The following is an 18,564-nucleotide window of genomic DNA, read 5'->3' as shown; positions in this document are numbered from 1 at the left end:
TGGAATAGCCTGCCAGTTGTGATTAGAGAGTGCCCTACATACTCCATGTTCAAGACCCATCTTAAACTGCATCTTAAGGCAAACCAGAACTGTGATCATTTTTAATCTGATTTAGTTTATGCAACTTGTTTATTGTTTTATTGCCGGCCCACACACCGGCCCACACACCGGCCCACATAATGGCCCACACACCGGCCCACATATGGCCCACACACTGGCCCACACACTACACCGGCCCACACACTACACCGGCCCACACACCGGCCCACATTAGTGGCCCACACACTGGCCCACACACTGGCCCACACACCGGCCCACACACTGGCCCACATACTGGCCCACACACCGGCCCACACACCGGCCCACATACTGGCCCACACACCGGCCCACACACTGGCCCACATTAGTGGCCCACACACCGACTCACACACTGGCCCACACACCGGCCCACAGACTGGCCCACATACTGGCCCACACACCGGCCCACACACTGGCCCACATACTGGCCCACACACCGGCCCACACACTGGCCCACATTAGTGGCCCACACACCGACTCACACACTGGCCCACACACCGGCCCACACACCGGCCCACACACCGGCCCACATACTGGCCCACACACCGGCCCACACACTGGCCCACATTAGTGGCCCACACACCGACTCACACACTGGCCCACACACCGGCCCACACACTGGCCCACATTAGTGGCCCACACACCGACTCACACACTGGCCCACACACCGGCCCACAGACTGGCCCACATACTGGCCCACACACCGGCCCACACACCGGCCCACATACTGGCCCACACACCGGCCCACACACTGGCCCACATTAGTGGCCCACACACCGACTCACACACTGGCCCACACACCGGCCCACACACCGGCCCACACACCGGCCCACATACTGGCCCACACACCGGCCCACACACTGGCCCACATTAGTGGCCCACACACCGACTCACACACTGGCCCACACACCGGCCCACACACTGGCCCACATTAGTGGCCCACACACCGACTCACACACTGGCCCACACACCGGCCCACAGACTGGCCCACATACTGGCCCACACACCGGCCCACACACCGGCCCACATACTGGCCCACACACCGGCCCACACACTGGCCCACATTAGTGGCCCACACACCGACTCACACACTGGCCCACACACCGGCCCACACACTGGCCCACATTAGTGGCCCACACACCGACTCACACACTGGCCCACACACTGGCCCACACACTGGCCCACACATCGGCCCACATTAGAGGCCCACACACTGGCCCACACACTGACAAAAAAAAATTAAAAAGTTAAAAAAAAAAAAAAAAAAAAAAATGTATAATTTTTTTTTTTTTTTTTTTTTTTTTTTGGACCAGCCCACTTTGGTCCCGGCCCATCGGGATTCGTCCCGAACGTCCCGATGGCCAGTCCGCCACTGGCTGATCGTGATACTAACTCGTTTGGCTGAGTTAGGGGGAGGGAAGTCATAGGTGGGAATCTGGCGTTGTGGACAGCGACGCCTACAGGTCAGGTCTGGGCGCTTGCTCAGCGGAGGCAGGACTTGATGAAGGCAGCGTGACCTCCCACGCGTTACGCTTCACCAATGAGAGTCCTGCTGCCAGGTGAAAAAAGAGTCACTGGCTGTCGCCGCGCGTGTCGGAGAAAGCGTGCGGATGACTTTAGGGTTCCCTTGTACCGACCAGTAGAAGAACATGAGCACAACAACCAGGCAGGGGAGGGGGGGAATTGGCACAACGACTAAATTGGGACGGGGAGAAAAACAGAGAAAAATCGGAGAAAGAGAGGATAAAAAAATAAATAAAATAAAAGATTCCCTGCTACTGCTACTGTGGCTTTCAAGGTATTCTATTGTGTCACTAGAATTTCATAAAATGCTCAGTTCTTCAGTTAAAATCGAACTTGTATACTAGATTTTCAATTCCACTTAATTTTTTTTACTGATCTCAGACTTGATCTTTTGGGCCAAGTAAAAAAATTATAATAATAATACTACATAAAGAGAGATATCAAGATGTAACAAGGACACACAAGTGTCATAGATGTGAAGTGCAATGTGTGTGGGCTGCCACTAGACAGAGTGGCTGCTGACTGACTGGATGGATCAGTGAGTTGGTGACACTGCCAGTCAATGTGCTTTGTGTTTTTAGTGGTATTCCCTTTAACACTTTGGCGACCAAAGTCCCGCGGCGATTTATAGTCCAGAGGACCGAGCGTTGTCAACAAACCGATGTACTTTCTAACAGCTATATATATACTTTATAGTATTGCTATCTGTCCATTCTCATTGTCACTTGAGTGCATAAACTGTGCCTTCATAATGGCTTAAAGAAAATAAAAATCCATCGGTTGGTTGTCATTTTATAGCGCCGTGAATATAAGGTTTATTGCAGTTTTCGCCTCGTCTTTTTTCTGGGGAGCTAGATAATAGGCTAAAGGCTAGTCATGTTATATAAAACGCCATTTCTGCTGTATATATACGAATGAAATAAAACAAACTGCGTAGCTTCCAGACTATTACAGAGCATCTATGGATGCAGTGTGCGTTCAAGTAGCCATTTTCACTGATCGATCACGTTGCGTTTTAAAACAATGTCCAATCCAGCTGTAATTTGGGGGAATAGTATCCTACCGTCAGCCCATGTGATCGCCGGCCGCATTTCGTCATTAGTCATCGGAATCTGGTAGATCGATATGTCCATTGGCTGATCATAAATCCCATTATTCCAGGCTGAAATCTGCGTTCGGTAACGTGATCAAAGATGGAGTATGTTCGGCTGGGATCGAGGCTCATATGAAACGCCCACAGACAGTAAACAATTTTTTTTTCAATCGCCCTCAATGATACTGCAGTGGAGCGATGACGCCCCTAAGCGGATCTGGCCAGTATTGCATGTTTCGAAAATCAAATATGCGGGTAGGTCCTGCAAGTCGATCGGGGACGTTAATAGCGTTATTAATATGGAATAAAACAATAACAACTCGCCACGAGTTAACTCGTGGCTCTGGTCCACAACGCATTGGCACCGTAACACGTATAAACTCGTGGCTGGTCCTTAAAGTGTTAAAGACATTCACCCTGATTCCAGTAATTTCCTGTGGGGTGAGAAATGCATTCCGCTGCCCATTACTACTACTTGTTTTACAGTGCAGTGCGTGGGTTGTACTGATCAGTGTGAAAACTGCAATTCAACGTTTTTTTTTAATGGATTTCAGTCTAAAAAGTCCCAGTCGGTTTCTAGCCTGTTTGTATCTCTTCTTATCTGATCTCTGAGTAGAGTGTAAGTAGTGTACCATAATAGAGTGTAAGTAGTGTACCATAATAGAGTGTAAGTAGTGTACCATAATAGAGTGTAAGTAGTGTACCATAATATAGAGTGTAAGTAGTGTACCATAATATAGAATGTAAGTAATATAGAGTGTAAGTAGTGTACTGTGCCATAATATAAAGTGTAAGTGTACCATAATATAGTGTAAGTAGTGTACCATAATATAGAGTGTAAGTAGTGTACCATAATATAGAGTGTAAGTAGTGTACCATAATATAGAGTGTAAGTAGTGTACCATAATATAGAGTGTAAGTAGTGTACCATAATATAACGAGGTCCTGACTGAATTTGGTCGTTCGCACCTATTGCAAATAGTAGGGGGTTCCCCGACGTTCCTGGCCAAATTCCCAATCAGGTCTCTGACATCAAGGCCACCTAATCATCTCTCCCCCCTTAATTGTCTGACATCAAACCCTGTCTCATGAGCCTCAACCATTATGTAGTGTGATGTGTGCCTGGTGCCAGTGTATGGCAGCCATTGAGTCTGCGTAGCCCAAGGTTGGGTGCTACCAGTGGTGGTGAAGGAGGCACTTTCCACCTTACATTGTGGGGAGCGCTTTGAGTGTCTAGAAAAAGTGTGAAAAAGTGTCTAGCGCTATGTAAATGTAATGATCAGTCATTCATTCAATATAGAGTGCAACTGAACAGTATAACAAATGTTGGTAGAAATATTATTTAGTATATCTTTTTAATAAAAAGCAACACATTGCTCTTATTGATAAACATCAGTACTGTGCTACCTTATTAAAAAGGCAAGTACGAACATATGTTTCATTCTTTTTAAATACAACAATGACTAGTCAGCAGGAGGAGGGAACAGACTAGGAGTTGAGCTGGCAAAGCAGAGCCACGCCACGTCTGATCCAGTGCTCTGCCGCTACATCCGAGTTCAGGGTCATGGCGATGACATAGTTGGTGGAGTGTCCGGTGGTGGACAGGGTGCCGCGGCGCCCGTTGGTCTTGTAGACGGGCGACAGGTAACACATCCGCTGGGGGATGTCCAGCCTCTTAAGGGGCTTCAGCCACATCTGAATGAGAGAGATGAGACCAGGCAGGTTAGAGGGGAGGGGCCACAGAGAGCAAGACCAGGCAGGTTAGAGGGGAGGGGCCACAGAGAGCAAGACCAGGCAGGTTAGAGGGGAGGGGCCACAGAGAGCAAGACCAGGTAGGTTATTTTTTTTTTTATACTTTATTGTGTCAAAGAAAGTCATTTTACATTTAGGTATAGTATGTGTACCCACATACACATACATAACTGCACATATCCATACTTACATACGTACATACACACACAAATGTACATACGCATATTTTAAATCTTGACACTTTTTTTCTTTTTTTTTTACCCATCACCCATACAAAAAACAAGAGACAAAAACACAAACAAAGGGGTGAGCACCAGTATATATCCTGGACTGGTATACATCTAATATCCATCCCTACTCGTCCCCACATACATATACAAGAAAAATAACAACAACAATAATAATAGCAAATAAATAAAAAATTTATAGACAAAAAAACCAAGCAAAAAACAAAAAAATTAAATAAAATAATAATAATAATAATAATAATAATAATAATAATAATAATAATAATAATAATAATAATAATAATAATAATAATAATAATAATAATAATAATAATAATAATAATAATAATAATAATAATAATAATAATAATAATAATAATAAGTAAAAAGGCTTGAATTTTCATTGTAGGTGTAGCTGTAGGCCTAAGGGGTGTTCCCCAACAATTGAGCAGTAGATCAAGACATCACTGTTACTTAAAATCTTCCTCAAAGACTGATCTGTCTGTCATCTAGTACCCCTCCATAGTTTAAAGAGACCCCATCTTTTTCCCAGCATATTTTCATTCTTATTGATTTTGTAGGTTACCTTTTCCATACTATATATGTCCTCTACAGTTTCTAACCATTTGTTTACTTTCGGGGGTTCAAGTTTTTTCCAAGCTCTTGTAATTTGTTTAAGTGCTGCAGCTCTCAAAATAAAAAAAGGTATAATCCTTCTTTCTGTTCCATTATGTCTAAAATATCTGACCAGTAGATTTGAATTTTTTTTTACATGTGAAGAAAATATGTGTATGGTCAGCATTCTTCTCCCCACACTCCCTCCAGCAGCCGGGATCATTTTGTGCGAATTTGGACATACTCGATGGTGTTCTAAACTCTAAAGTACCTCATATTTATTTTCCAAGCATACTCCTGCCAAAAGGTTTCAAGTTTCAAGTTTCTTTAATAGTTGTCATACAGAAGTACAGAATACTTTTATACAAAATGCTTCTTACTGTTACGCTCCAGAGACTGTGCAAGACAAGATAAGTATGAAATAAAATAACATAGTATAGTATGTAAATTAGAAGTAAAAAAAATGAGGTCACAGTGTTCAGTATAGACAGATGTACAATGTTCGATGCAGGGTGATTTTATGTAATGGAAGATATCTTTAAAGCTTTGATTCCACTCCTTATCTGGTATGTTTTTTTTCAGTTCCTTCTCCCATTTATTTTTAATATAGCTTAAATTTTCAATTTTGTTTTCTTGAAGCATTCTGTAGATTTGTCCAGTTGTGTTTTTTTCTTTTTTTTTTTAAATCTTTTTTCCCCTCCTTTTTCCTCCGATTTTCTCCCATCCCAATGTTAGTCGTTATGCCAATTCCCAATCCCCTTCCTGGTCGCTGCGCACTTACCCCCCACAGTCGGTCTGGGAGAGTGGAGGCTATCACGTGCTTCCTCCGACACACGTCTAGCCAATCAACCGCTTCTTTTCACCTGGCAGCGCGGACTCTCACTGAGAGGGCGTAGCATGTGGAAGGATCACACTATCCCACTTAGATCCTTTCCGCGCTTAGCAGGTGCCCCGACCGAACTGTAGGGGTCGCTGTTTACAACGACCCGGACCCACCCCGCCAGCTTCTCCCACCCTCTAATACTGCCAATTGTATTAGTGTGAATGGCCAGCCAAGCTGGTGACAACCCCGGAGCTGTGAGCTGGATTCGAACAGGCGAATTCAGCGTCTCCGGGGTTGGTGACGAACGCAATCTCCGTTACGCCACCTGACCGCCTGTCCAGTTGTGTTTTTGAGGTTATGGCTTTGTTGAGTCTTTATCATGTATTTCAGAAGGGGGTGGAGATCTTCAAGAGTTTTAATTTTGACTTTTTCTCTAAAGTAGCTTCTTACTTGCAGGTATCGGTGAAAGTGATTACTAGGACAGGCATATTTATTAGCTACATTTTCAAAAGAATCCACTCCTTCATTGTACATTTGATAGAAACATATGAGGCCCTTAGCGTCCCATGTCTTAAAAAAAACATCAATACTGTTTGGAGAAAAATCTGGGTCCCATGCTATTTGTCTTAAGCAGATCATTTCTTGTTCATTAATTTTATTTATTTTACATATTTCCCTCCAGATTTTAAATGTGTTATATATAGAGTAATTGTGTATTTTGATCTGTGCTTTTTTATATCTAGAGAAGATCAATGTGCTGAATGATTCCACTAGATTCAACTCAATTGACTTCCATTTGGGTCTCATCTCGTTTTTCATCCATATTAGAATCGGTTTTACCTGTGCTGCGTAATAATAATTAATTAAATTAGGTAATGCTAGTCCCCCTCCTTCTTTTTTTTGTTGCAGGATTTTGAGTTTGACTCTAGGCTTCTTTTCATCCCATATACATTTTCTCAGCAGCCCCTCCCAAACATTGAAACATTTAGGTGTTATGTATAATGGCATGTTTTGGAATAAAAATAGAAAACGTGGCAAGATGTTCATTTTAATAATATAAATTTTTTTCAAATAAAGTGAGAGGTACAATTTTCCACCTATTCAGATCTTCCTTTACAGAGTTCTCCAAACTTCCATAATTACAATGATGTAGATGGTCTAGGTTATTAGGTATAGTTATTCCCAGATATCTCACTTTGTTCTGGTCCCATTTAAAGTTAAACTGTTTTTTGAAGTCTTTCTCCAAGTGGTCACCTACTTCCATAGCTTCAGTTTTATTTAAATTAAGCTTATATCCAGACAGAACCCCATAGTTTGTAATTTCATCGAGTAACTCCGGTAGTGAAATATATATATCTGTAAGATACACTATGGTGTCATCCGCGTACAGTGCTAGTTTATGTTCATCTTCCTTTATTGTGAGACATTTTATCCTCATATTTTTCCTTATGCTTTCGGCTAAGGGTTCTATGCATAAAGCAAATATTTGGGGCGATAATGTGTCCCCTTGTCTTGTCCCCCTTTTTAAAATAAAGTTCGTAGAGAGTGTCCCATTCATTCTTACTCTTGCGTTAGGTTCTTTATATATTCCCTTAATCAATTTAATAAAAGTTTGGTGGAATCCAAAATTCTCACATAGGCCTACTCCAAATATGAAGGGCCATGACACCCGATCAAAGGCTTTTTCAGCATCTAATGTCAATGTCAGCATTTGTTGCTTTGTTTGTACTGCATAATCAATGATATTAAGAGTACGCCGCACATTGTCACTTAAGAGACGATCTTTAACGAATCCTGTTTGGTCCAAGTTAATTATATTAGGTAGTATATGTGAGAGTCTGGTTGCTATAATTGATGTGAATAATTTTTGATCTACATTTAAGAGCGATATTGGTCTATACGATGAACAGTCTGTCGGGTCTTTTCCTTCTTTAGGTATAACAGTAATGATTGCAGAATTCCATGTGTCCGGCCAGTTTCCTGTTTGTAGGATCTCATTAAATACTCTACATAAAATGGGAGTAACTAGGTATCTAAACTCCCTGTAGAATTCGTAAGTAAATCCATCACTTCCAGGACTTTTTCCCGGTTTACCCTTCTGGATGACCTTTAGGATTTCTGTCTCTACTATTGGTTGTACTAATTCATTATTTTGTTTAACGGACACTGTGGGAAGGTTTAAAATGTCTAGGTATTGTTTAATTTTCTGTGGGTCCACACCTATTACTTCTGGAGTGTAGAGGTTTTGATAATAATCCTTAAAACATAATGCTATTTTCGATTTCCCCCTCTTATATGTGGAGTTGTTATCCATGATAGTGGCTATTGCAGTTTTTTCTTTCTGTTTCTTTAGTTTAAATGCTAATATTTTCAGTGCTTTTGGGCTGTTGTCATAATATGTTTGCCTACAGAGCATGAGATTCTTTTCAATGTCATGTATTTCTATAGTTTCCAATGCTTTTTTAGCTATGTTCAATTATATCTGTACTTCTTTGTTCCTCCCTTTCTCATGTTCTTCTTGTAGTTTTTTTTACTTTGTTTTCCAGTACCATCTTTTCTCTATCTCTTTGCTTCTGTTTCCAGGATGAATATGCTATGATTTCTCCTCGTATTGTTGCTTTTGCAGCTTCCCACAGTATTGTGGATGTCACTTCTCCATTGTCATTTATCTCAAAGTAAGACCTCATGCTACGTTTTATTTTCTCCTTGAAGTCCTGGTCGCCAAATAGGGAGTTGTTTAACCTCCAAACAGTTTCCCCTCGTTCCATCTTCAAGTTTAATTCCATTATGATTGGTGCATGGTCTGCTATAGTTATAGGTAATATTTCACATTTTGTGACCTTTGAAATCAAATTTTTAAACATAAAGAAGTAATCTAGTCTTGAATAGACCTTATGTGCATTGGAATAAAAGGTGAAGGCCTTGCCTTGGGGATGTAGACAATGCCAAACATCCAAAAGTCCCAACTCTATTTGGGTGTTTCTTAATAACACTGCCGCTTGTTCTGATTTATGTTTTATTCTACTTTGGGTGTCTACCTTCTGATTCATCACCAGATTGAAGTCTCCCCCCATTATGAGTGTTCCCTTCACCTCTGTCATTATCAAGGATACGATTATTTTCATTAGACCAGGCAGGTTAGAGGGGAGGGGCCACAGAGAGCAAGACCAGGCAGGTTAGAGGGGAGGGGCCACAGAGAGCAAGACCAGGCAGGTTAGAGGGGAGGGGCCACAGAGAGCAAGACCAGGCAGGTTAGAGGGGATAGATCATGAACCTTAAACATTATGCTAATAGCAGCAGTCATACCATACCAACAGTTAAACTGTAAAAAGAAATATATGAGAGACCTAGGGAAGGGAACGAGAGAGGATCGTCGACAGGGTTTTAAATACACTGTATTAAATGCACCGTTTTTCAAGTAGTCAGAAGACACAACAGAGCCAACCGTCAATCACAGAGTTTGATCTCATTTTGTTATCCAAATGTTAAAAGTACTACATTTGGGAGACATAAACTATGATAAAATAGCATAATGAGCGGTCAGGTGGCGTAGCGGAGATTGCGCTCCTCACCAACGCAGGAGATGCTGGGTTCGAGCCCAGCTCTCGGCGTTGCCACCAGCTTGGCTGGCCGTTCACACTAATACAATTGGCAGTATTAGGGGGTGGGGAAGCTGGCGGGTGGGAATCTGGCGTTGTGGACAGCGACACCTACAGGTCAGGTCTCGGCGCAGGACTTGGTGGAGATAGCGTGCCCTCCCACGCGTTACACTTCACCAATGAAAGTCCTTGCTGCCAAGTGAAAAGACGTCACTGGCTGTCGGTGCACGTCTCGGAGGAAGCGTGCCATCGACTCGGGACGCCCTTGTACCGACTCGTAGGAGAACATGCATACAGCAGCCAGGTAGGGGAGGGGGGGGGAATTAGCACAACGACTAATTGGGACGGGGAGAAAATCAGAGAAAAATCAGAAACATTAGCCCTGGTTAAACAAAAGGGATACATTTTTTTTAAATAATTATATAAAGAATAAGAGGCAGTTTCCGGCGCTCCAGACAATTGGATAAAGCACGGCTCCAGCGTGATATTTGCATTTCAAAGCGAGCCACAGCAGGCCGTGTTGTACCTTTTCCCAGACAAATAATAAGCACATCTTTAATTAAGTTATGCTCTTGTCAAAAACTGATTCCGTTAATACGTTTCCCTGAAACGTCTGAATATTAAATAAAAGCCTTGTGCATTATTCATAACCCTCGGAACGCGGTGTGAGGGCAAGGCAAGAGAGAAGGAGTTAGAAAAAAAGAAAGAAAGAAAAGCAAACACACAAAGCAATCAGTCCTAGTTTGTCTGCCGGTTTCTGTCAAATCAGCCGCTGGCAATCTGTTTCCGTCTCTGACTTAATCTACTATTCATATGGCGCATCAAGCTGTAATTGAGAAAGCCCTTAGAAAACAGACAAGGGGAGGGAGGGGGAAAAAAGAAAAAACGTTGTAAAAGCACCGCATTAGTGCTGAAACTGCAGGTCTCCACTCTGAGTTCAGTTCAAAGAACAATAAGCTGTGAGCGGTTGAACACAAACTACTCTATTATTCCAGTTGCTTGTAGTTAGTCCTCTCCTCGGGGACCCGGCGCTATTGTTCTCCCATAATAAAAAAGGGAGCGAGAGTGAAACACCTCATAGGAGTTTACAAGCCGAATAAAGATGGAATCGGCCTCTGCTCTCGTACGCCGGGACCACTGATACATGAAAACACAGAATGTGTTATTTCTTTTCACTTGTCTGAAGCACCAACTGTTACCTCCAGCCGCTCCCATCCGATGTGGCCGGGGGATCTCACACCAAGGCTTAATAACATCATCTCCCGCTCATTGCACCCTCGTCCTCCCATGGAATGTAAGCTGTGAAGCCGTGAACTATCTGCTTATAGACGATACGTCTTTATGTACAGTATGCGACTCAAGATGGGGGTAAAAAAAGAAAAAGGAACCTAAAAAACTTTCAGAGCAACAGATACGGCAACTTGAATCCTTCAGGGGGAAAACTATACGTCTGCTTTGAATGCTTGTGAGCAGCCTACGCCTCTGCGGGTTGTGTGGGGGCGTCTGAGCACTTCAAAGGATTATGAATATTGATGGTATGCTGTACTTCACCTGAAAATACCTGTCTTAAGCCATAGGGGAATAAAACACAGTCTTTAAATGGTGCTTGTGTTCCAGTGAGTTCCCCTATTAGTTCCAAAGCAGGCGCTGTGTTTACAATGGGTTGTATGAGTCTGTTAGAAAGCCTGGTGTCTGTGCTGGACTGTGTTGGTAGTGTATGTGTATGTGTACAGTATGTGTGTGTGTGTGCATGCACGTTGGTACTCTGTGTGTGTGTGTGTGTGTGTGTGACGTGTGTGTGTGTGTGTGTGTGTGTGTGTGTGTGTGTGTTGGTAGTGTATGTGTGTTGGAGTGTGTTAGATGTGTATATGTGTGGGTTGCAGCTCATACCACAGGCATGGCGTCGTGCAGAACCTTAGGGAAGGATTCAGCAATGAGTTTGGTCTTTCTGTCCCAACGAGCCCCCTCAATGAAGAGGCCTTGAATGTACACACCTGAGAATCACACACATGAAAGCACACACCCATACACATGCACACACATTAAGCACTAACCAAGGTAGCAAATTAACATTCCCAACTTCAGCATAAGTAAATAAATAAGTACAAAATAAACGAATCAATTCAGCAACTGAAATGAGAGTGGTCCCTCTCACTTTACAAAATGACCTGGTCAGATGTCATTCTATGTCAAAAGGCATGTCATTTGTCACCAACAGCCAATCAAAAGCTCTTCTGTTGAACTGACTGATCAGTGACCTCATTCCCTCTCTTTGTGATCGATTTCTAATTGGATTGTTGACACATTCTTCCTACACAAAGATAATTGGGCATGTATTTGCTATTTGCTGCAATGTAAAGCAAATAGAGAGAGATAGAGAGAGAGAGATAGATAGATATAGAGAAATAAAGAGAAAGAGAAGGAGGGACAGAGAGAAATAGAGTGAGAGAGAGAGAGAGATGACGAGATACAGAGAAAGAGAGGGAAGGACAGAGAGAAAGAGAGAGTGAGAGAGATGGAAGGAAGAGAGAGAGATGGGGAAAGAGACAGCTAGGGAAAGAGAGAGAGAAAAAGAGGGGAAAGGAGAGGAGAGAGGGAAGAAAGGGTGAAAGAGAGGGACATAAAGAGAGAGAGAGGCAGGGGAATGTATGTGTGTCAGCAGTAGTCGTGGGGTGATGAAGGCCCAGCAGGGGACTGATGGAAGATGGGTCTTTAATGTGACACTTGATTGAGCTGGGAGCATGGCATGGGGTTGATGCAGAGCCTGGGCAGAGGGATCTCTCTCTCTCTCTCTCTCTCTCTCTCTCTCTCTCTCTCTCTCTCTCTCTCTCTCTCTCTCTCTCTCTCTCTCTCTCTTTCTCTCTCTCTCTCTCTCTCTCTCTTTTCCCTGTCCCTCCTCTCCTCTTCCCTCCTCTCCTGTTCCCTATGAGGCACCGATTGGGACAAAAGCCTGTCGATTACAAGACACCACCTATCCAGTTATCCTGCGCGACCCAGTTGGTCTGCGCGAGATACCCATCTGATAATGACTAACATTACAAGAACAGTAGAGGAGGAAGTCGGAACACATGTTCCGTAATGTTACTGATAATGACGATAGTGCTGCATCTATTGAACTTAATATTTCGTTGTTGTTAAGAATTCTATCAACTATTCTTCTAGCCATTCCCGACATTCTGTCTGTGTGGGAAGGCGGGATAGAATCATTGAACATGCGCAAAGGCTGACTGATCTGATTGCGGAAGTGAAGGAGTACACCACTTTATTCTTTAAAATAAAATAATAAAGTCACTGGGTACCCCGCTCGGCCCAGTTGGCCCGCAAGCAAGGCCCAGATGGGTCCGCGCGCCACCCAGATGAGTATCTCGCGCCACCCAGATGAGTATCTCGCGCGGCGCGTGCAGACTAACTGGGTCGCGCAGGATAACTTGATAGGTGGTGTCTTGTATTCTACAGGCTTTTGTCTCAATCAGCCCCGTTCCTCCTCTCCTCTTCCCTCTTCTCTGTCCCTCCTCTCCTGTTCTCTCAGCACCGTTCCTCCTCTCCTGTTCCCTCCTCTCCTCTTCCCTGTCCCTCCTATCCTCTTCCCTCTTCTCTGTCCCTCTTCTCCTGTTCTCTCAGCACTGTTCCTCCTCTCCTCTTCCCTCCTCTCCTCTTCCCTGTCCCTCCTCTCCTGTTCCCTGTCCCTCCTCTCCTCTCCTCTTCCCTCCTCTCCTCTTCGCTGTCCCTCCTCTCCTGTTCCCTCAGCACCGTTCCTCCTCTCCTCCTTACCATCCGCCGGCGGCTTCTTGTACTCCTTGTCGTCCAACACCTCAAAGTCGAAGCCCAGCAGGTCAATGGGGATGGTGTGCTTCCTGGCGTAGTTCTGCTGGCTTCCCGTCAGGAAGGCCTGGGTGAAGAAGAAGCCGGATACCCAGAAGACGGCTGGGATTCCCTTGTCATACCAGTCCTGTGGACACATGCGGAGAGGGGGGGGGGTTAGAGTACCTGAGTCAAACCACATCTCTCTGCTTGTAGCTATGTGCATTTCCTTTATCTTCAAGTCTGCCTGTCCATCTGCCTATGAGGGAATGTGTCTATCTGCTAGCATGCTTCCAAGTTCCAACAAGACAGGCAGATGAACTGCCCATGACTTTCCCAGCGATTTCTCCTACAGGCGCTATCTAGTAAGAGGGACACCAGTGCTCTCCCCCTCTGCAAGACGTGGTCAGGAAACGTACGATGCTCACTGAACCAGACTATAATTATAATAAGGATGGATGCACATGGATTCTAAGTGTCCCTCTTTGACTGCTGACAGTATAGGTGTATGACATCCCGACACAAACACACACGGACGCACAGACACACACACACACAAACCGTAAAGGGATATACGGTACGGTAATGACCTTTGACCCGTCATATTATGTAGTGTCTTTGACTGTCATCCATACTATTGAGTTCAACGTTAGGACAGAGGGTGTTACGTAATCATGAGCATGCTATTATCCTATTAGTCTAGTAGCCTATTAACCTATCAGAGACATATACAGAGACAGAGATAGACAGAGACAGAGACACAGAGAGAGAGAGAGAGAGAGAGAGAGAGAGAGAGAGAGAGAGAGAGAGAGAGAGAGAGAGAGAGAGAGAGAGAGAGAGAGAAGAGAGAGAGAGAGAGAGAGAGAGACAGATATAGACAGATATAGACAGATATAGACAGAGAGAAAGAGACAGAGAGACAGAGAGAGAGAGAGACAGAGAGACAGAGAGACAGAGAAACAGAGATAGAGAGAGAGAGAGAGACAGAGAGACAGAGAGACAGAGAGAGAGAGAGAGAGAGACAGAGAGACAGAGAGACAGAGAAACAGAGAGAGAGAGAGAGAGAGAGAGAGAGAGAGAGAGAGAGAGAGAGAGAGAGAGAGAGAGAGAGAGAGAGAGAGAGAGAGGATCTACGTCAGAGGCATACACCCATAACTCAACTTCGCCCCCCCCATCAATCTATCGGCCGGCCCCGCCTCTCGCTCTCTCTCTCTCTCTCTCTCTCTGGCTCGCTCTTTTGCGTGCACAGGGAGGGGCTGGGGGAGGAGGAAGGAGGGGGGAAGGACACGTGGCACAGCAGGAGACAGGACATTGGACGAGAGGACAAGGGGGAGGGATTTGCAAGTTCAGTCACAGGATCGCTGCATGAGGCTAGTTAGGCTTCAATACTTGGATAAAATTGTGAAGTTGATTTATGTGTGTACGCCCTTATCTCTCTCCTTATGTATATTAGTACATTGCATAGTATATTGTATATGGTATGGTAACTCAGTTACTTCTATTCTGCATCGAACATTGTACATATGTCTATACTGAACACTGTGTAAGATCCTGATCAAACTGGCCAGTATCACGTCTTCATCTGTTTTGGCTCTCCATCCAATTCCTCTGCGTTGTGTCATTTTAATGGTCCTGACGTCTCTCCGACACTGGCTGATAAGATCCTTATCTCCCCTGTTAGTGCAATCCATAAACCATACTAATTCTCCACCTCCGTAAGAATTCGACACTTCGACACCGTGGAATACCTTATGAGGGAAAGCGTTGTTTTATTGCTATAAACAGAACCTCATAATCAGATGTTATCAGATGTTATCAAATTGTATCGTCCTTGAAGAGTCTATTCTAATGATCTTTCGGTGTGTTCGTCTATCGTCCTTTTGTTATTCAGTCCAATAGTGTTCAGGCCTGGTCTTTAGCCTAACCCTCCTCGCGTTAGCCAAAGCTAGTGATGATGTGGCATTCTTCCTCCCCCCCCCTCAATGAGAGAGTGTCTTCTGTGTGATCAGTCCTACTCGCTCTTGGTCAGATTCTAGTCTGCCTTACACCCGGAAACACCGTTCGACTTATAGATGTTCGTCATCGCAACGACGGCCCCGCCTTCTGGTTGTCATGCGACGTGTTGTCATGACAACTGCGTTAATAACCTTTACACACATTAAATGTTTCATTCAATGTTGCATTAAGATGAACCTCTCTCCCTCCTGCTCTGGGAGACACTCGCTCTTATCTCAGATGTTCTTACAAGGAATGTAAACAAACATTCTCTCGCTGGCAGTGTGCCTCACAACAATCACCCTGCTCTACTGAACCACCGTCTCCTGCTTCCACCGTCCGCATGCACTTCGACCTCTCTGACCCGGCACCGTTTTAGCTGTGGTCACTCCCCCCAATCTATACATCACATACATTGAAAAAGCACCCCAAATCCTTCAACTGTGACCTCTATTTTTACTTATATTCTACATGCTATACTATTTTATTTCATACTTATCTTGTCTAGCACAGTCTCTGGAGCGTAACAGTAAGAAGCATTTTGTATAAAAGTATTCTGTACTTCTGTATGACAACTATTAAAGAAACTTGAAACTTGAAACTTGAAACTTGAAACTTGAAACTTGAAACTTGAACACACACACACACACACACACACACACACACACACACACACACACACACACACACACACACACACACACACACACACACACACACACACACACACACACACACACACACACACACACACACACACACACACACACACACACACACACACACACTACTCCTCTCCAGTCTCCCTGTTGAGCACAGGGAAACAAAAAGGCATATTTCAGCAGGAGACATAAGGAGATCATTATTACATGAATCAGCCAACTATGTGGACTCACATGACAAGTTGTTTCCCAAGACCAAGTCTAAGCATGGGTGAAAAACTATGCTCACATGATCCCCTTGACACACTGAGGTTAGGCACAGTGATGCCACAGATTACTTGTAAAAATAATCTGATTACTGATTACTCATTTAAAAAGTAATCTAGTTACTTTACTGATTACTTGATTATCAAAGTAACTTAGTTACTTTGAAAGTAACTAGGTTACGAAGTCGTCGTCGTCCCCCCTGCTGCTGCCACAACATAAGAATGGCAACAGTTTTTTTTCTCTCTCTCTCCACCAAATCCATTCTGAGACAACGGACTCAGTGCGTACTCCGCAAGTCACGCGTAACATGAATCTCTCTCTCTCACTCTCACTTTCACTCTCTCACTCTCTCTCAAGTAGCCAAATTACACTATAAAACGAACTGGATAGTTGATTTAACTTAATGCTGAAGCCATTCTAAAATCAGCTATAAACGTAAACATGTGTGTGTGGCTGTGTGCGTGCGTGCGCGAGCGCACGTCCCATCTCCGGTCTAGCTGACTGTACCCCTGGCTCTCTTATCATTATCAGATAGTAACTAAATAGTAATGCACAGCCACTTGGAAAAGTAACTGTAATCAGATTACTGGCTTGTAAAAAGTAAGTAAGTTAGATTACTATTTACTGAAAAAGTTATCAGATTAGAGTAACTAGTTACTGGCATCACTGGCCAGGCGTAAGGTGGTCCAAGAGTTGTCTTTCAAAACAATATAGATTAAAGGGGTGGTTTGCCCATTTTACACATCAAAATTATTATTTCTGTGTCATGGAGAAGTGTGTGGGTATCGGTGTTGTTGGGCAGTAACGCATTGGGCAGTAATGTGTAACACGTTACTGTAATTGATTACTTTCCCAGTAAAAAGTAAAGTAAGGCTTTACAATTTCCAAAATAGTAATCATAGTTACTAATCCAAGTAACGCTGCATTACTGCATTACATCGTTGCCAGAATGCAATGTGTTTTTGTTGTCCTCCTTTAATGTTAAAAAAGCAGCATGGAGGGTGAGGAGGTGACATTACGAGTTCAATAGCTGTCTGTTGTAAACTATGTCGGGGGAGTAAAAAGTTTGCAACTGCGAAAAATACAACATTTAATTTGATGAAGCATTTTTCTTCACTAAAAGTCAAGTTCCTTGGATCCTCTAATCCTTTCAAGTTGTAGGATGAACACACACACACACACTGTTTGTATGTTGTGTTGTAATTAGTGAATACATTAACACTTTCAATGCCAACAACGCTATATGTCGTTTGTTCATGCCGACCGTTCATTGCCAACGACGCGATATATCGTTTGTTTTTTTTATTAGCGATTTGAATTCATATTTCATCAATCTAGTATCACGTTAGTGCTGCAAACTCTCTCTGAGCTCCATTGGGAAAATACCGCCCCCTATCGTCTCTCGGATGGTAATGCATGCATTGGAATGGACTCAATGAAAATGGATGAGAAAAGAAAAATCCGGAATCCACATTTTACTTCTCAGGCAAGTAATCCGAGCCCATCGGACTCATTGTGGACCATCAGAACAGTGTGGAATACATATTTCCAGTACGCAGCGTTGGATCAATAAACGCGATCAATATTTGGAATGGCGATCAGGAATTGGAATAATCTTTTTGGAGAACATCTGATCTGAGGTAAGGAATCTATTTTACTGAAACCAGGCAGCCAAGCCTGGTGCGCATGCGCTGTGACACCAATGGTGAAAATACACGGCTCGCTCTGTAATTACCACTCGTTTTGTAACAATGATTTAAAAGGTTTATTAGCAACTCCGAGCTTTCAGACCCCAGCGTTTCGCTGTGTTAAACCCATATTGTACGCTGGGTATCTTTGAAATTCATATCTGATATATTTTTGACACACCCCCAGCTCAGAAGCAGCGATTGTTACTTAATACGAGCCTGGTAGCGGCATAGCTGAGAGTGACTGCGGTTACAAAAGCCCCGGTTCTCTATGCCTGTTAGACATAATAATAATAATAATAATAATAATAATAATAATAATAATAATAATAATAATAATAATAATAATAATAATAATAATAATAATAATAATAATAATAATAATAATAATAATAATAATAATAATAATAATAATAATAATAATAATAATAATAATAATA

At 43.3% G+C, this 18,564-nt stretch overlaps 1 protein-coding gene across 1 annotated transcript in view; it reads right to left on the bottom strand.

The window, feature by feature from the left end:
* Positions 1-4,183: 4,183 nt before the first annotated feature.
* Positions 4,184-18,564, bottom strand: part of LOC311225992 (dynein axonemal heavy chain 7-like) — a gene marked incomplete at both ends in the record, with an annotated part of 810,419 nt that continues 796,038 nt past the window's right edge. The window contains 3 exon segments of the mRNA XM_084311374.1: positions 4,184-4,390; positions 11,602-11,705; positions 13,483-13,660. Coding sequence (XP_084167500.1) covers positions 4,184-4,390; positions 11,602-11,705; positions 13,483-13,660 — 489 coding nt within the window.

The sequence above is a fragment of the Notolepis coatsorum genome (genome assembly GCF_963971535.1).
Source record: "Notolepis coatsorum genome assembly, chromosome: 3".
Lineage (NCBI taxonomy): Eukaryota > Metazoa > Chordata > Actinopteri > Aulopiformes > Paralepididae > Notolepis > Notolepis coatsorum.
The sequence above is the reverse complement of the archived record's forward strand: the minus strand, read 5'-3'. Positions and strand labels throughout refer to the sequence as shown.